This window comes from Heloderma suspectum, chromosome 1, assembly GCF_057233095.1.
Source record: "Heloderma suspectum isolate Gila_16-S chromosome 1, 16-S_ref, whole genome shotgun sequence".
Taxonomy (NCBI): domain Eukaryota; kingdom Metazoa; phylum Chordata; class Lepidosauria; order Squamata; family Helodermatidae; genus Heloderma; species Heloderma suspectum.
Genome location: NC_139458.1, coordinates 324,391,767 through 324,410,528, shown reverse-complemented (window position 1 = coordinate 324,410,528; position 18,762 = coordinate 324,391,767). Strand labels below are relative to the sequence as shown.

The 18,762-nt window shown below is 42.4% G+C and overlaps 1 protein-coding gene across 4 annotated transcripts in view; it reads left to right on the top strand.

Annotated features, from left to right (window-relative positions):
- Positions 1-18,762, top strand: part of HDAC2 (histone deacetylase 2) — a 53,488-nt gene that overhangs the window by 29,236 nt on the left and 5,490 nt on the right. For 3 of the 4 annotated variants that reach the window (XR_014786655.1, XM_084827343.1, XM_084827341.1), the window contains exons 12-13: positions 675-830; positions 1,856-1,913. Coding sequence is in view for 3 of the 4 variants with exons in the window: in XM_084827343.1 (XP_084683469.1) it covers positions 675-830; positions 1,856-1,913 (214 nt within the window). In the remaining variant the exon portion in view is untranslated. Of the gene's footprint in view, positions 1-674; positions 831-1,855; positions 1,914-2,146; positions 2,525-18,762 lie in introns of those variants that run through there. The other variant, XM_084827344.1, reaches the window with a different exon arrangement.

Here is an 18,762-nt window from a genome sequence, read left to right as displayed (position 1 = left end):
AAGTGCTGGGGTCAATTTATTTCTGGTTGGTAAATGTGTGTTCCATCTATCTTGTTGGGGCAGTCCTGTTCCACCTTTGGTATTTATTGTCTTGGAGCTTAGATAACTAGCTTAGTAAAATTATAGGATGTGTCCGAGCAACTGGAATCTAATGATTGACCTTGAAATTCTGATTTTTGCTTCCAACTTTCAGGAAGGAAATAATTAGGCCAGGAGTGTGCTGTAGTTGCTGTTTTGCAATAGCAACTGCTATTTTGGACCTTATAACTCCTCTGGCTGAGAATGAGTGCATAATAATAATTGTAGAAATGCTTCTTCCATGTAAAGCCCATCATAGAAATTGCATGTTATTTCTGTGTCTCTTGGCTGAAACGTAGAAGTAGATTAAAGAGATGCTGTTGAAAAACTGAAACCCCATTCACCCACCTCATTGGGTGGGCAATGAATTCATTGCACACCCACCATATCACAGAATATCATACTGAACAGATCACTGTTGTCACGTGGAGAGTCTTCTCATGATGGCTGTGATCAGTGTAGCAAGACTTTCCTTACAGCTGCATCATTAGAGAACATGCGACAGGATACGACGTTCAGCAGCTTCCCAGTAAATGAAATGCACAGAAGAATATCCTGGAAGAATCTCTGTTCTAACATTGTCATTTTAATTCTAGTTCGTGCATCTGATAAGCGGATAGCCTGTGACGAAGAATTTTCTGATTCTGAAGATGAAGGGGAAGGTGGGCGCAGAAATGTTGCAGATCATAAGAAAGGAGCAAAGAAAGCCCGATTAGAAGAAGATAAAAAAGAGACAGAAGACAAGAAAGCAGGTAAGAAATCAATAACTAATCCAAATTTTCTTCTCTGTTGCCTTTTAGGCTAAAACTTCCAAGTGAGTATGGTATAAAGTTCTGAAATAAATGGGTTTTGCTTCTGATTAAATATGGTTACACAACTTGTGACCTAAGTCAAATGTTGGGTACACAACCTGTCTTTGCTGACTTCCTGGATCTGCAAAAAGAGCTGAAATGTCAAGCACCTCACTGCACCTATAATCCATGACTGGCGGGCTTCCTTTGGTTGCGGTCACAAGTTGTATATTGTTGGGTTAGGCTATTAGTGTGAATTTTCATCTTTTCTAGAATATCTCTTTAACCTGTGTAGTGTTCATTCTTTATTTGAAAGAATTGTAAAATGTATAAACCCTTACAGAGGTGTAACTTAACTCAAACCCTTTTATCAATTTTCACTTCCACTGTAATTTGTTGGCAGCTAAGTCACCAGTTGTCATTTGAAAAATGTAGGCTGTGGTCCTATGCACACTTATCAGGGAGTTTGTTTCATTAAGCTCCGCAACTGGGTTTGGATGATTGGTGGGGGAAACAACACAGTGCGTGCTGGTCATGTGACCAGCATTTCCCTAATTGCCTGCATCACATTGCATGTTGCCGTGTCATACAAACTCAGCACACGGCTCAGCAGGGTGGCTCCTTACCCACCCCATAACCCCTGGCTTGCAGTAGGGGTTGTAGGATTGATGAGAAGCCACCCATGCTGTGCCGTGCCCTGGGTTCAGATGACACGGCAACATGCAGCGTAAGTAATTAGGGAAGTGCCAGTTGTGTGTACTGTGTTGCCTGGTCGCTGATCGAACATGGACAGTGTGGCTTATTTCTTCCTAGATATGTATAGGATTGCACTGTTAATGCTGGCTGGTGTACCTGTTCTCTCTCCCCCCCCCCCCCCCGGGTCAGCAGGAAAGTCAGGAAAGATGGAAGTTTGAGTCCAACATCTGGAGGGACATAAGTTCTCCAACCCCAGTTTATATAAAACTGCCACTATTCATTACTTCTAGATATTAAAGAGGAAGATAAATCCAAGGATAGCAGTGGTGAAAAGGCAGATACCAAAGGGTAAGTAAATTGTGGCTTTGCTATGATGTCTCTCTGCTTCAGAACATTCATTAACTTGGAAATGTTAATTATGCACCTGCTATCCATTATGGATGACAGCAGATCTGTGTCAATAGCTATTTTAAAAATTGTAATATGAGCCATGCAACACTTACTGTCTTTAAATGAACAGAAAGAACAACATTAAATTGTGACCCATGTTAATAGTTGGCTTTTCCCCTCCCTCTGAACAGCACAAAGTCAGAACAGCTCAGCAATCCTTGAATATAAAGCCTCACATCAATTAAAGGACACAATACTAAATTGAAAATGCTAAAAGGAGGTTTTCATATGGGAAGAGACTGTTGATTTTCATTTTGTACAATTTGGCATGGAGCGTATTTATTTTCAAACAACCGTGTTTTGGTTTTTGGCAAGTTGTATTGTGAATTTCCTAATTATGATGCAAAAATTTGTTCCTTCCACCAGGCTTTAAGTAATAGTATTTAAAATGGTTGTGAGTTATTATGTTAAACGTCTAAACTGATCTATTAAAAGTTGCCTTTCCTGAACTGATTTTACCCCCTTTTTGTAATTATATCTTTATTAAAAAAAATTGTACTTGCCTTGTCTATCATTGCCCAGTAAATTTCACACTAGTAAGACTGTTACAAAGGAATCTGATGAAGCTTGAAATTATGCTGAACTATTTTGGAAAGTTCACAAAGAATATTCCTTGAATACTTCATTATTGGGGCAGACAATTAATGTTGAATTGAAAGGTTGCTGTGCCTGGGTAGGGGTTAACTTGGGGATTACTTAAAAAAGGATATTTTAAATAATTCTAGCAAAATAATTGAACGTCAGGTATGGTCAATAATAAGAGGTGCAAGTAACTTAAGAGTATCTTTTAAAAAAAAGTACTGACATCAATAAATTTTGATACTTTGAGATAGGAAATGTCCTTCTTGGCACATTTGCTCCTGAACTATGCATTCATCAGTTGGATTAGTTAGATCAGACCTGCACAACATGTGACCCTCCAAGAGGAATGCATCCAACCAGTTATGTATTCCTACCAAGTGCTTGACAACCCCATTTTTGCAGTTCCAGGCTGATAACAAAGTAAGGTCCCTTGATTGTGGCTGGTCAGCTGTGTTAGATTTTGTGGCTCATAGGTTGTACAGCCTGTGGGTCATCTATCTTCCATCAGGTCCCTTGCAACTCTTCTCTCCCCACCCCCAAATCTTAATACTTCTGAGGAGGGGAGAGGTAACTATTCCAGGAACCAAACGTGTCAAGAAAAGATTATACATTATACGTAAGTTCTATAATTTGGTGTCATTTTAAGTAGTCTGTGATACTTGGGTAAACTTACTATGATACCTTTAGCATTTGCAAGTTATGTGTAGCTTTTAGTCTTTCTTACTGTCTAACTTTTAACAAACCGATTTAGAACAAAAATAGTGTTTAAAAGAAAAGAAGTGGTTAGGGTTTATAACATTGATGAAATTTGATTTTAAAACAGGTCATATGGAGGGGGGAGTCCATACATGGTGCATGTAAATCTAAGAAATTCAAAATATGATGAATTAGTGTTAATTCTCCCCCCCCCATGTCTGTGTGTGTGTGTGTGTGTGTGTGTGTGTGTGAGAGAGAGAGAGAGAGGGAGAGAGAGGAGAAAAGGAGGCAGGTTGCCTTTAACTTTGTGTCTGTGAAGTTACCTTCCTGCTCACGCACAATACACTGATCTCCTCCCTAAAAGATTCATTTCTTTAAAGGCAGGAATGAAATGACTGGCAGTGAGTTAACACTACCTGTCATCACTGTCAGTCCTGATCTTTGAGCTGCTGCATGGAGGGCACAGGTTGGCATTCTAATCAATACGTTGACAATGGCCTCACCATTAGAAACATCTTATTGTGTGAACCTGGTCAGTCAGCGGGGAAAAGGTGCCATTCTTCCCCTGCTTGCGCACATGCCACTTGTTTTCCTGCCATTTGCCTAATTACCCACGAGGTGGGTTATCATCTTGTCCAAACCTGGCACTGTGTACAGCAGGGGTGGCTTCTAAATCACCCCACAACCCAGGGCTTGTAGGGGTTGTGGAGTGGTTTAGAAGCCACCCCTGCTGTGCACCACACTGGTTTCAGATGACATGATAACCTGTGCTGCGTCGCAGGTAATTAGGCACATGACTACACGAGCAGCATGTGCAGGGCAAGGGAAGAAACCACAGTGGCTTTTTCCCCCTGCTGATTGTGCGACCCTGGGCAATGAGATGTCTCTGATGGTGAGGAGTGCTGAGTGCCTGCAACACGAGTGGGTTTTGCAGTGACAATGAGCGCATAGTGGCCTGCATAAAGAGATTCCACTTAGCACCTCCTTGAAACACATTTATTACTTTAAAATTTCCATCACCAATTTGTACCTTCAGATCATAATCTTATTTGGGAGATCAAAGCATTAATAGCTGTATTAGTTGTTGTCGTTGTTCAGTCGTTCAGTCGTGTCCGACTCTTCGTGACCCCATGGACCATAGCACGCCAGGCCTTCCTGTCCTGCGCTCTCTCCCGGAGCGTGCTCAAGTTCATATTCATTGCATCCGTGATGCTATCTAGCCATCTCATCCTCTGCCGTCCTCTTCTCCTTTTGCCTTCAGTCTTTCCCAGCATCAGGGTCTTTTCCAGGGAGTATCTCTGGACAAAGAAGTTGAGACGATGCCTCATTGCATTAGCTAGTCTCTTTTAAAAAATGGGAAGCTTTTGAAGTACATTTTTACTGATGGAACAGTAAAAGTTATAGAAGGCAGTTCTTAACTTGGTAGAGTCCATTGCTCTTTAGAACAAAGAACAGGATCGTTTGAGCAGGAACACTTACTTGGATTACAATTTGGATTACAAACAGTCTTATTGTTCTGAGAGGACATGGGTCACTCAGTCCTTAGCCATAAAAGGACAACATTCAGAAAGATACTGCATTCGGATCCAGAGATCCGCTGAGCAGAGCTCAAGGAATTCACAGAAAAGTGGTTTTTTTCCTGATTCCCTGGAATTTGCTTTGGAGGACCCATTGGGCAGAATCCAATGGGGCTTTTACACCCCTGATGATTTTCTTATGCCCCGCTAATCCCATTGCATAAGCAACTCCCATTGCTTGTGTAATGATGATTTAGTGCTTTTGAGGCAACCTGCAGTGAGAAGATACACTCATTTCTGGAAGGAAGCAGGTCAGCTGAGCTCACATAAGAGAGCTCTGCCAACCTGTCTTCTTCCCAAAGCAAATGTTCCCACTCATTGTGGGGCATCCCATAGGAATCGGTAAATCTCCTTTGCATACGCAATGGGTCCTGCTTGCACGACAGAATCGGTGAGACCCACCACTTGTGGAAGGGATTTGGGGCAGAAGGGAATCGGATTCTGCCCTCTGGAACCATGGCTAAGACAGCAAGAGAAAGGAGACTAGCAAAAATCCCTTCCCTTCCTTCTGCTGGGTCACAGCCATTTAGATGGAAAGAACCTTTCTATTCATGATTCTGCTACTCTGAATCTAAGCCATTATTTGGGATATCATAATTTAATCCACTAAGAAAATATAATTGAGATTAGAAATTAATCCATTACTCTAGACCAGCCTGCCCTCACCTCCAAATATTTTAGACTTCAGCTTCCATCAGCATCAGTCAGCATGTCCATTGGTCAGGAATTCTGGGAGTTGTAGTCGAAAATATATGGCGAGAACTAGGTTAAGGAAGGCTGCTCTAGACCACAGGTGGGCAACCTGCAGTGGCCACCTGTGCAACCCACTGTAGGTGCCCAAGGTGCTCCCCAGTTACCCTTCCTGTGCTGAGGTGGCAAGATGATCTGGGGAAGAGGGTGGGGGGGGATGGTTCCCTCTGTGTGCCCCCTTTCCCCAGCTCCATCATGCTTCCCACGTCCGAAACACGATTGAGCTGGGGAACAGGATAATGGGTCTGCACATCTGGAGGGTGACAAATTGGGGAAGGCTGACATACAATATCTACTGCCATGGAATGACTTGAAATGTATTATTGGTAGTGATTAAAGGGCACAGTGCCAGATATTCCTGTAACAAGTACATTAGATGAAACATATGGGTTGTACGTAAATAGAGTATAATTGAAAATTCATAGAATCATGAAAGGGATGGGAAGATCACTTTGGGGTTGCGCTCAAATACTCTAAGGTAGGATTGTCTCCCACTCATCCCCCTCATATCATGCCACTGTCAAGAAGATAGTATGAAAAATTGCACCCAACTTGCCTATGTGTGGATGCCCCAGAATCCTTGAAGAAATGTGTACAGCTGCACATTACAGTGAAAGGCAAATTAGCCAAAGCTCCAGCCACTTTGATTGGGGAGTCAGGGTGAGGCAAATACTCTGTCCTCGGCTATAGCGAACTGTGAAGCAAAGCAGCTCATGTCAAAACTTTTGCAATTCCGTGCAAGAGGCATCCCACCTTGGTGCCTCAAGGTACTTTCCCACATTGCTTAAACCCAACTGAATGATTTACGATGAATCACAATGAATAAATCACAGATGATTACTAGCTAGTGGTGGGACAGCTTGTATCATTGTAAATTAGGGACAAGTGCAGGAAAGTTGCTGAAGAATGCAGAAAGCCTAGTTTCTGGGGCCACTCTGGTCTTACAGCTGGACTGCCCCTGCCCCCGCCCCCTGTGGGATTTAAATAATTGTAATAAAAGTATTCAGAAATGTGCTGCCTCTGATTCTGGAGATAACATATAGTCATCGTGGCTAGTAACTACTGATAGCCTTATCCTCCATGAACCCATGCAGTCTTTTACAAAGCCATTTAATTTGATGCCCGACCATCTGCTCCCATCAGTAGTACATGCCTTGGTCTCCTCTTGTCTAGACTACTGTAATGCGCTCTATGTGGGGTTACCCTTGAAGACGGTTCGGAAGCTGCAGCTGGTGCAGAACACAGCGGCTTGCCTGATTAAAGGCAGCAGCCGGCGTGATCATATCACTCTGGTGCTGAAGGAGTTGCATTGGTTACCAGTTGTTTTCCGGGCCAAATTCAAGGTGTTGGTTTTGACCTTTAAAACCCTATATGGTTCCGGCTCAGCCTATCTCAAGGAGCGCCTCCAGCAGCACCAGACAGGCCGCTCAACGAGATCAGCCTCGGATGCCTTCTCTCTGTCCCATCAGCCAGGACAGCTAGGCTGGTGAGGACGAGGGAGAGGGCCTTCTCTGTGGTGGCCCCCACTCTGTGGAATTCCCTCCCTAGGGAACTCCGCCATGCCCCTTCTTTAATGAGCTTCCGCCATGCATTAAAATCATGGTTGTTCAGTCAGGCATTTGGGGTGGGTTAGGGTATTTTTTAGAAATACAATGTTTTAATGTGGAATTTTGTTGTTTTAAACTGTTGTATTATTGTACATCGCCCGAGTGGCCAGGTGACCAGCCAGATGGGCGATTAAGAAATTTAATAAATAAAATAAATAAATAAATAAATGCCCATAACTACATCTGTGGTAGTGAATTCCATAGTTTTAAGTACGTACTTTGTCAGATTACAGCAGGTGTTACAGATGGTTGTATCACACAGAGGAGAAAGTAGTATAGACTTATTAATCTTGCAGTATCCATAATGACTGACGATTTAGTAGTTACTACTGGTATTCTCATGTTTTTTTTCCATATAATCAGTGTGCCCCCCAGTTCAGGGAGTAAAGGTGAATTCATACGATCATTAACCAAGTGGTGATTTAGATTTTACATTGTGATCTTATACATGCTTACTAAGAAATAAGTTCCATTTAATTCAGTGGGAGCTACTCCCAAGTAAATTCACAAAAGTTTGCAATCTTAACCACTCTTGGGTATCAACCTTTCACGTGTGGAGGATAACTTTAATTTTTTCCATTCCTTATCAGTAAAATTCTCACCCCTTGGCAGGACAATACAGATGACCAGTTTACCAAGTGGTTATATGAATACTGTGATCCACAATTTGTGGCTCAGCTTGGTAGCCAATCATTGTTTTGTTCTAGACAGCTGCTAAGTTCAATCTTACCATAATACTGCAACAATATTATATGTACTTATCAAAACAGATGTCAATTTTATCATGGAATGAAATAATTTAGGATTTATCTAAATTAATGAACATGACATTTTTTTCTTTTGATTTGTCATTCTGTGGCTTTGGCCATATTTTTCTTTTCACATTTTAAAGACTGATCTTCCCCATGTTTACAAAAGATTTAGCTTTAGATCTTCCTAAATGAGGGGTTCTTCCTCAAGACAAGCACTTGAGGTTAAGCTTACTAATATACCTTCTCTGCTGGACCTCAAATTTGTAAAGTACTTTTACAGGTTTGTTTTTTAGATTCACCGAATACTGTGGCATTTCATACAACCTATTTGGCAATGGGTTTACATTAAAACATGATCAGACTGTTATCTATACATAGTCTTTGATGCCATCGTCAAGTGTCTCTCTAATCCATCGCAATAATTCGTTTTTTTTCTCTTCACTGGGAATTATTTGCATCACTTTGCTCAGCCTTATTGGCACATACAGCAACACAGATGGCACAGACATATACAGTGGGCAACATTAAAAATTGGCCATTTACCATCTGCAGTCATTTTCAGCCACAGTACTTGATATTCTGGGTTGTAAATAATGAATTAAAAGTAACAATAAATATATATTCTTCATGGATGCCAAGAACAGGATTTCTGCGCTGGCAGTGGGGGTGGGGGAAGCAGAAATAAATGTGACCTCCTAGCTTTTGTTAAGAGTCTAGTGCCAATATTTTCCCAAATTGCACTGCCAGGAAAAGCGTGTGAGTGAGCTGCGGGCAAGGGTTCAGTAATTCCACATCACACGTTTGTCAATCCACTTCCTTATGGATAATTCATGTGTTCATCTGGTCCTTTGTCTAATGTCTATTTTTAGGAGATGTGCTTTTAACTTGATTCTGTTTAAAAACACTTTTAGGACATACCTGCTAGTTAAAGAAGTTCTATATCACTAAATATGGAAGTGATAGAATTGGAAATTAGCAGTAAAGCATGGGCTAATGCCAGTGGTCCCTAGGTCAGTCCCTGGTATCTCCAGTTAGAAAAGCCTCTTGAGCAGTAGAGCTGGGAAAAACGTCTGCCTGAGACCTTGGAGAACAGCTGCCAATCAGAATAGGCTATACTGAGCTAGATGGATCAGTGGTCTGAAATGGGATAAGTCAGATTTATAACTTCAGGGTGTACTTCAGTTCTGTGCTGTACTAACTCCAAAGCCAAGGTAACAGTTTAAAGTTCAAACTCCCCTCCCCTTTCTGCTGGGCAATTAATCTATTGAAAAAGTATGGAAACAAATGGAGAGAAAGCTTGTGTGCGTACTTGTGTGAGAGACAGAATACCACACCATGGGATAGTGTTCTCTTGCACAACCACTTTCTATAAGCAGAGCATCACAATTTCTCTTACCCACCTACCCCCAATAGATTCTGTATACAGAAGATCTTTTGCATCCATTGCATGATTCTGTAAAAATTTTATGTCTATAATAGAATCCATATTGTCTGTATCAGGAGTTGTGGAGGAAGTAGATAAGTGGGGCTTTGGAACTCAAGAGTTGCCATTTTCAGTGTGAGGCAGGGCTAACATTCCTTTAACAGGTGCAATTGGGTTCTGCCCTCCCACAGGCACAGTGAGGCAGCCGACTCTGCCAGGAGAGGCTGGGGAGCAGGAGGTGGTGGAGGAGGACAGAGCTACAAGTGCGCAGCATGAGGTGCTACAGTGCAAAAAATAATGCATTGTGCAGAGCTATTCTGTGTTTTCTTAATGGATTTTCTGCGGTAAGGAAAAATGAAGGAAGAAGCAGTGGAAAACACGCGAGGATTACAAATGGAAGACAATGTCATCTCCCCCCCCCCAAAAAAAAAAAGTTATGTGAATGAGGCCATGGTGCAGTTAAAGCTATTGCACCCCCTAAGCTAGCATGCTTACCTCAGGGACACAATAGAGGATACTGTCCTAACCAGTGTTGAAGCAAGATTCAACTATCAGTCGAGCTGGCTTCTATCTGTGTAATGGGGGGCACCATCTTGTCCTTTGCCTCAGGCAACAAACTATCTTGAGCTGGCCCGGAGTTGCATAGACTGGATCATAGAGATCTCTTCCATCTCTGTGATGGGAAAATCTGCACTCACTGAAATTCTCACTTCTGTATAACTGTTGCAGGCCGAAACTTCCTCTGTGTTGAAAATGGCAAATCTACTTCAGATGAAAGATGTATGCAGGGAAGAAGAACGGCACTGGAGATGCAGAGATGGCAGGAGGCATAGGGCTAGCCTACCCTTTGAGCAAAGCGGATATTTTCCGGGGCTTGAGGCCAATAGTTATAAAAGTCATGTCAGCAAATGGGACATGCAACTCAGTGTAAAGTTGCATGCCCTCCCTGTGGAGTGCATTGTCAGCATGTCTGTGGCCTGTGTTGGCTCCAAAAGGAATGTATGTGGAAACTTTTCAAAGCCACATTAAGAGATGGAGCACGCATTAAGCCATAAAGAGCATTCCTGTGGCAACTTCAACATGTGTGCGTGCATGTGCTGCATGAGTACGCACAAGCTGCGTACTCACACACACACACACACACACACACACACATGAACTGCTACGTTTAGAATGACTTTCTCACAAAGATGGCTGCCATCACATGCTAAATCTCCATGTCTCCACTCTGTATTCCTGGAACCTGCAGTTAGAGATGTGCACATGGTGATGGACATCCATGCAGTCATGTTCATGGTCTTTTTAAAAAAGGTTTTAACTCTTTTAACTTGGTGTTTTATTCTTTTACCTTGTTGTTCACCGCTCCAAAATCTTCTGATGTGGAGCAGTATATACATACATGGTCACAGTACTCTGTTCCCAAGCTTTCAAATGTAGCTTTGAAACATTTCCATGCATAGAGCCCATACGGGCTGCATCCATATCCACAATTCATGCTGCAAGCTATCTTGAACTGCAGAGGATTCTCTTCTTAGCGAATTTAACGGCCCTTTTTGCTGGCTCTATTCTTTTAGGGATGTATGAAAGTCACTTACCTTTTTGCAGCTTTGATTCGCGGTGGGGGGGAGGCGCACTGTCCCTCCCCCTTGGAATCCTCCCTGGGCCGGCTCTGCTCTGCGGTGGCTCTGCGGAACCGCCAGCCAGGGCCGTCCACAGCCAGAGTTCCAGCCATGGCAGGCTGCTGCGGCCACCATTTACATCCTGCCAGGCTGTCGTGATAGGCTATGTAAAGTATTTACATAGCCTATCACGGCAAAGAGCAGGGGCGCAAACGGTGGCCGCTACACTGTTTGTGCCGCTGCTCTTTACCCTGATAGGCTACCTAAATAGTTACGTAGCCTATCACAGCAGCCTGGCAGGATGCAAATAGTGGTCGCTACAGCGGCCACCATTTGCGGCCGCAGCAGCCAGCTGAGAGACCAGCTGCTGCTGCCTCCACCAGAGCCGCTGCTGGAGCCGCCAGAGCCGCAGCTGCCGGAACATCCGCCCCATGTAAGCATCGTCCCGGTGAGGATTCCGTGGGGTGGCAGGGGGTGGGAGGCTGTTCCACCACAGGTTTCAGGGGGCCGAGTGCCAGTGCATTCGGCCTCACTGAAATCCATGGCGGAATTCTCTGCCATCCCTATATTCTTTTGGCTTCCCAACTCTGGAAACAGAGGGCATTCGTGATAAGCAGAATGCTTTCTTCATAAAGGATCGCTACGTTCTTTAATCCACAACACTGATGATCCCTCCAATTGCGAACTCAGCTGGTGAATGCTGATATCTATGTAGCCAAAATGGGACCACTGAGAAACCAGTGTAAGGTATCGGTAAGCGTAGGAGAAGCCTTAGGTCTGCAGGAGTACAAAACATCTTGAAAAAATAAAACTTGAGTAGAAACGCGCATGCATACACACATAACATGCTCAGTAGCCATTAAACGTTGAGCGTCAGTTTGAGGGAAATGGATAAGGTGTGGAAGTTGGAATGGGCTATGCTGGAGGAGGGCATGGCTGGCTGGAACCCTGAACAGCATCACTAGCGCTAGGAGGTTAGACTCCATTGCAGCATTTTGTTGCAGGTGTCACTGGTGACATCATAAAACTAAAACAAAGATAGGCCTTTCAAATATTTTAAAGGTCTTGCTCTTCCTCACTTGGTATCCTCCAAACTTTCCCTCTATTAAGGGCAGATGAGAAAGTAGTGCTTTGGAGTTAATTGAGGAATTGGTGGATATGTAAAATGAATGTGGGGAGGTTGATTAATGGAATAATTGATTTTGAAGTTGATCTGGAGAGGCTATTAACTGGCTTGCCTCAGTGAAATGGGTGTTGTATTGCATTGCGCTTGTGGAGGTCAAAGGAATGGTTTGGTGTGTTGGAGCTCAAACACCACTTCTGTACCATAGTTATGTTTTATATGCCCGATCTGGGTGCATGTTCAGCTCTTGGCTTTGGTGTCAACTTCCCCATCCCTAAAACAGATGTTTTCTAGAAAGTCTTCTATGCATTTAATTCATCGAACATATAATGCATATCATGTGTGATTTGATCTGTAGTCTGTGACTTGGCTCACTTTCTTGAAGTATCTCTTCTGCAAGAAGGTTATTTACTGTTTTTTGGATTGTGACAGAATTTTAGTCTGGATTGTGAAAGCCTGAATTGTGGTAGTCTGATATCAAGTGTTTTGCTGGTGGCAAGGGATTTGTAAACACATGCAGGAGCCGGATGCCTTAGACAAAGAATATGTTTACCGTCCATTTATGACTAGGCTCTGCTTCTGCTGGGAGTGGCTTAGCAGGGTGGATTTGCAGCATCCCACTTATTGGAGGCAAAAGCCACTGTCACTGCTTTATAACCCACAGTGGACTATGAACTGATTAAAATCCTATTTGCTGCTATACTATTTATAGTTTACCCATATTTACTAGCCATCCTTGATTTTATAGAAAGCGCGGGCTTTACAACAATGCTAGGGTACGAACTACAAAATAATCAGAAATGAAGTGTCATGGGAGTGGGGCAGTAATCCTGAATGTAATAGGACTTGCTTCTGAGTGGACCTGTTTAGTTGGGTGGGGCACCTCTCCCTCCCCCTTCTGCACAGTAATTGCCATATGGGGGTATTGGGGGGGTTGTCTACCCCTCCCTGCTCTACAGGCTGTAATCCCCTGAACAGCCCCCCCCCCCCCAAATATGCACACAGCAATGAAGCTTTTAAAAAGTCTCAATTGTTGCCAGTGGAGGTTTTTTGAAGTCTAATTGCTGTAGGGAGAGGAGAGGGAGTCTCTGCTGGAAGAGATTGGGGAGTCACTACTGGAAATATTAGGATAGCCCCCCCCCATGCACTGTGACCCCCCATCACCCCACTTACAGCAATTAGGCTTTTAAAAAGCTTTCATTGGTGCCCACAGCAACTTTTTTAAAAGCATAAGTGCCTGGGGTGAGGTTGGCAAGGAGGGAAGACAGCTGGGGAGGGAAGGGAAGAGAGAAAATGGGAGAGAGAACAGGTCACACATGGAGAAAGAGGGAGTGAATGGCACAGAGAGCCAGAAAGAGGATGAAACAGAGAGAGCGGTGGGGAAAGAGAATTGGATGGATGAGAGTGTGTGTGAGAGAGAGAGACAGACAGACAGACAGATGGGGGAGCTGGCTGCCTACTGCTTGCATGCAGCCCCCCACCCCAAGGTGTCCCATGTGGGAATAGGCCCTCAAGCCAAAAAAGATTCCCATCCCTGATATATTGGATTGTGCTGTTAGGCTGCAATCCTAAACACTCACTTACAATCCAGTTGTGTCTGTCCGCTGATTGAATAGTATCTGCCAGTGGAGCAGATTATCCCTGCAGCCCCCCTCTCCCCAAATCTGCTCTAGATAGTTGATTTGGGGGTATATAGGAAACTCCTGGGGGGAGGAGAGGCCATGAAAAGTCCATTGCAGCAGCAAAGATTTGTTTACTCAACATTGGATTTAGCCCAGTTCCTTCTGAGTAAACATGCATAGGATTGTGCTGCAAAATGTTATCTCTTCTGAGTTCCAGCCATCCCATTTTATAAGTGCATTCTCGTACCAGATTATGTGTATTTTATTCATTTATCTGATGTATAGCACACTCCTTGCCCTGAAGGTACAGGGTGGGTAACACCATGTTAAAGAACATGTATATAAAACCTCACCCTTGAAAATTAAAACTGGGGTTCTCAACCTTTTTAGCCAGGGCCCACTGTTTGAGAAATGCTTGATTAGAACCAACCACAGTTCCATTGATGTACTAGCATGGGTTTCATATTGCAGAGAAACTAGGATGCTACAGTCAGATGAGTAATGGAAGAGTGACTGTGATCACTATCATGATACAAGGCAGGATACAATTCCCTAAATAAAAGAATGAATAACTGTGGAGAACAAGTTAATAATCAGTTGTACTGACATGATGCATGATTCTGCTGATCAAATTCTTTTCTCACTTGTGTCACTATATTTACTGTAAGAGGAAGACTGTGGCTTAAAAAAACACAAATGGATTTTCTCTGTGTTTTCACTTCTGTAAATTCTTCAAGATTTTCTTATCGAATAGCCCATTTTCTTCAGTCTACCAGAGAACTGCTGGTATGTCTCCTAAATACCCTTTATTCTTGGAGTTTGGTCATTCACTCAAGCAAGCAAAAGGTCTTCTGTGTAGTGACTCTCATTGTCCCTGCATACCTGGAAATCTTGGCTGGGAATACATGGCTAATGCATGCTCTTGTGCTGTTAGTATCTGACACTTTAAAACACAGAGAAATTCAATGGCACAAACATTCCATTAATACAAGAATTATGATGTATGCCCCAAAGCTAGGAATCACTTTAAAGCTGTAATCTAACTTAAGGAGGAGACCTGTTGTACCCAACAGGAGTTCTTGCATAAGATTGGACTGGAATGATGGAGTCTTATTCATCCTTTATCAGAAGCAAGCCCCATTAACTTAGGTCCAAACTCGATACGACATTTGTCCCATTGGTTGGTTCTGTGCAGTTGCCCTTTTGTTCAGAAATAGCCAGGGGCGGGGCAGCAAGCTGGGTTAGGAGTGTGACTTTGTGAGGAGGGGGGGCTTTGATCTTTTTTCCCACTGTGATCCCTCCACCCTTACACCTGCAGTTCACAATGGGAGAAAAACTATCGGCACCAATGCGAGCTTTCCTGCCATTGTGAATCACAGGCGCAGAGCAGTCAAGATTCAGATTGGGCCCATGGCGAGGGCAAAGGGTTGAAGCCTCCTCCCACCATGCCATGGACCGAATCCAGCTGCCTTGCACAGGCAAACTGTGTGTGGAACCAAAAACAACTATGCAGGACCAAACCATGTGACAAATGTCAGGCCTAGGTTGACCCATCGTGAGACTGAGTAAGCATGCATAAACTCAGGGTGCACTTGTTGCTGTGCATGGTTTTCATTCTCAGACTCTTTGGTCACTTTTCTCTGCATGTGGTTTCCAAAAGGAGATTGGTTTCCCAATACCCTTTGCATTTCGTTTTCCTACTTCTCCCTCTGCCCTCTAAGTATATAACAAAACATAGACATCTGTTGGATAAAATGCTACAAGCCTGAAGAAAGTGTGTATATAGTGTGGTTTTATACATTTGCCTTTTAAAAAAATACCCAGCCACAGAATTTGGACTTTTGATTTTCTGTAGCATAGAATTCTAAAATCCCGAGCCATGATGAAATGCATTTAAGAAATTAATAAAAATGTTAGCTAAGAAATTTAATTAACATGAGTTCTGGGAAGGGTTAGTATTGTTAAACATTATCCTTTTCCTCTAATCCAATGATTTCTTTGGAATACACAACTCCAATATCCACTTGGATCTCCCCACTTGTTTCAGCTGCACTGTTTGTTTCAGTGAACACAAGAACGATGAGTACATCATGGCATTTATAGTAATGGTCGGCTCTAACAGAGTAGGAACATATTTAATATGGGGTAGGCAATCTAGCGCTTTCCAGGTGTTTGGGACTACACTGCCCATTAGCTCCAGACAGCATTGTCAATGGTCAGGCATAGAAGTTGTAGTCCAAAAAAGGGGGGGAAGGGATCAGATTACCTACCGCCACATAGGAAGCTACCTTATACAAACTCAGACCATAGGTCCATCTAACCGAGTTCTACAGTGTCTACACTGACTGGCAGCTTCTCTCCAAGGTTTCAGGCAGGAATCTTTCCTAGCCCTCCCTAGATATATCAGGGATTGACCCTGGGGCCTTCTGTATGCAAACCATATGCTATACCACTGAACTAAGACCCTTCCCCAGACAAATGTTAAGGTTGGACATGTCTCATTGATCACATTTGAAGGATATAAAACCTCATGCATGTTAAAATGTTAAATACAATGAGTTGGTTGAGATGTCTGTAGACTTTTTGCCTAGCCCAGATAGAATGAGAAGTTTATTTGATTATCAGTATCCATCCTATAAAAAAACTACATGAATATTTTTAATAAAATCTGATTAATTTAATAGATAATCGTAAAATAGTTTTATCCTCTCTTTCCGAGCAAGTCATTTTGTAAAATGGACTGTTCTTGAACCTTTGGTTTTTAGAAACCCAACTAAAACATCCTGGAGTAATAAAGAAAAAGCAACAGAACAGATTTCAAAAGGTCAGCCAGCCACTAAACCTAAAGTGCCTTAATTCAGGAAAGGAGATAAGAATACTGAACAGGAGGCTATAAAGCAAAACTTTATAGTTCTATTATAGAAGTGATTGTAATCTGCATATGTCACTTTATATCCACAATATTATCACCTAAGTTTTGAAGTTGAGGTGGAGAAGGGGGAGAATCTCTGACTTGGTAGGAGGGAATTAACTCCTGTGGGAAAGAGCTACAGGAGTAAGTGGAAAGGGTAGTTAATTGAAGGGATTTTGTGGATCCCTCCCAGTGCTGGTCTTTCCACGGTCTCATCAATTTTGGAATTTATTTTATTTTTTTAAGACGTTTTCCAGATATATCCCAACTTTTGGCTCATGAAGAACCCCCAGAGGTGGTGGACAACTTCATCATAATAAAATAAAGACAGTTAAAGGTCACCATTACAATCTAATAAAATAAGTCTCAAAACCCTAATTATAAAACCCACCAATGTTGGTTTTATTGTTCTCATTTGTATTTTAACATTAGATTTTAGGTTGTTAAAAGGGAGTGATTTTTTAAAATTATAACCACCTCAAGCGTACTTTAGGTAGAAACGCTGGCTTGAAATGTTGAAAATAAATAAAGCAATTAACGAATATTCTCCACATCTGTATCCTAAACCAAAGCATCCCTGACGGGTGCCTGTCAGCTTGTTTAAACAAGCAAGAAAACACAACCTCAAATTATCCTGGAAGTGATTTTCAGAATCTCCTCATGTAGACATCCCCATTGCTGTAATGGTCTTCGATCTCCCATAATGATCAGCTAAAATTCTCTGCTCTAGAGTTATCAACTTTTGATTTCTAAAACCTAAAGTTTGAAACAGAGTGGGAAGGGAAGGGAAGGGAAGGGAAGGGGAAGGTTCTGAGAGTACACCATCAAGTTCCTTTAGTAGCCTAGGATGCAATTCATCTGTTCCTGATACCTTGAACTCATTTAAGGGAGCTAGGTATTTCCTGACCAATTCCTTATCAATGTTGTACTGAAATACTGATCCCCTCACCAGTCATGCTATGTCTGTGAACTACAATCCTGCCCCTCACTAATTATGCTACTTTTGTGAAGTTGCACACAGTTCCCCTATTGGGAGAAGATGAAGGCAAAGTTGGAGTTTCACCTTCTCTTTGTCACTTGTTTTTCACCATCCTTAGTAGTGGACCCACTGTTTCCTTCCTCATCCTTCAAACATACCTTTTGTCATGCTTCACATTCCTCACTCATCACTCACGTTTGCTTTCCTGACACTGTCCCTACCTGAGCTACTCGTCTGTATCCATCCTTGGTAACCAGTCCTTCGTTCTTCTTCTAAATGGCCTTTTTTATTCTCAGCTCACCAAAATGTTTTTTGTGCAGCCGCAATTGTCTTTTTTTAGATGTTGCCCATTTTTCTTTCTCATTGGAATTGTTTGTGATTATGCTTTTAATAATGCTTCCCTCAGGAACTCCCACCTATCTTTGACCCTTTTCCCTATTAGTAGAATACAGAATCACACCTAGCATTTCACTGAGCTTATCAAAATTAGCACTCCTTAAATCCAAGCTACACATTTGACTACACTCACCTTTGACTTCCCACAAGATCAAGAATTTCAGCACTACAAGGTCACTTTCGCCTTTCAGAGAAGAATGTACTAACTAGTGAGCAAAGTGCAAATTATTCCATTCAACTGTAAAAGCACTTTAAGACTCTGAATTTCATCTCATTTCAGGAAATCCCAGAATTAGTTTAAGAAGGGATAACAGATATTAAGGAGACAGACCTTTTGTCTGGTATTCACCTTGTACTGTCAGCTGCAGCCCTGGATTTAATTCTGAGTGGAAACAACATATTGCAACTATGTAATATGTTATTATACATAACAACCAGTGGAAAAATACAACTTAGCATTTACCATCTCTGTTGTTACTCAGACAAGGTATCAGTATTATGGTTGTTTTAGGCACAGGCATTTACCAGCAAATGCAATCTGAACAGAATAGGCTAAATGTGAAATACTGTGTTCAGAACATTCTGTGAAGCTTTGGAGGAAAAAATAAATCATGGGGCTGCAATACTTTTTTCTATTAATAAGAAACAGTGTTAGAAGATAGATGGAAGTGTGGTAAAGGAATAAATAGCACAAGATAAAGACCCCAACA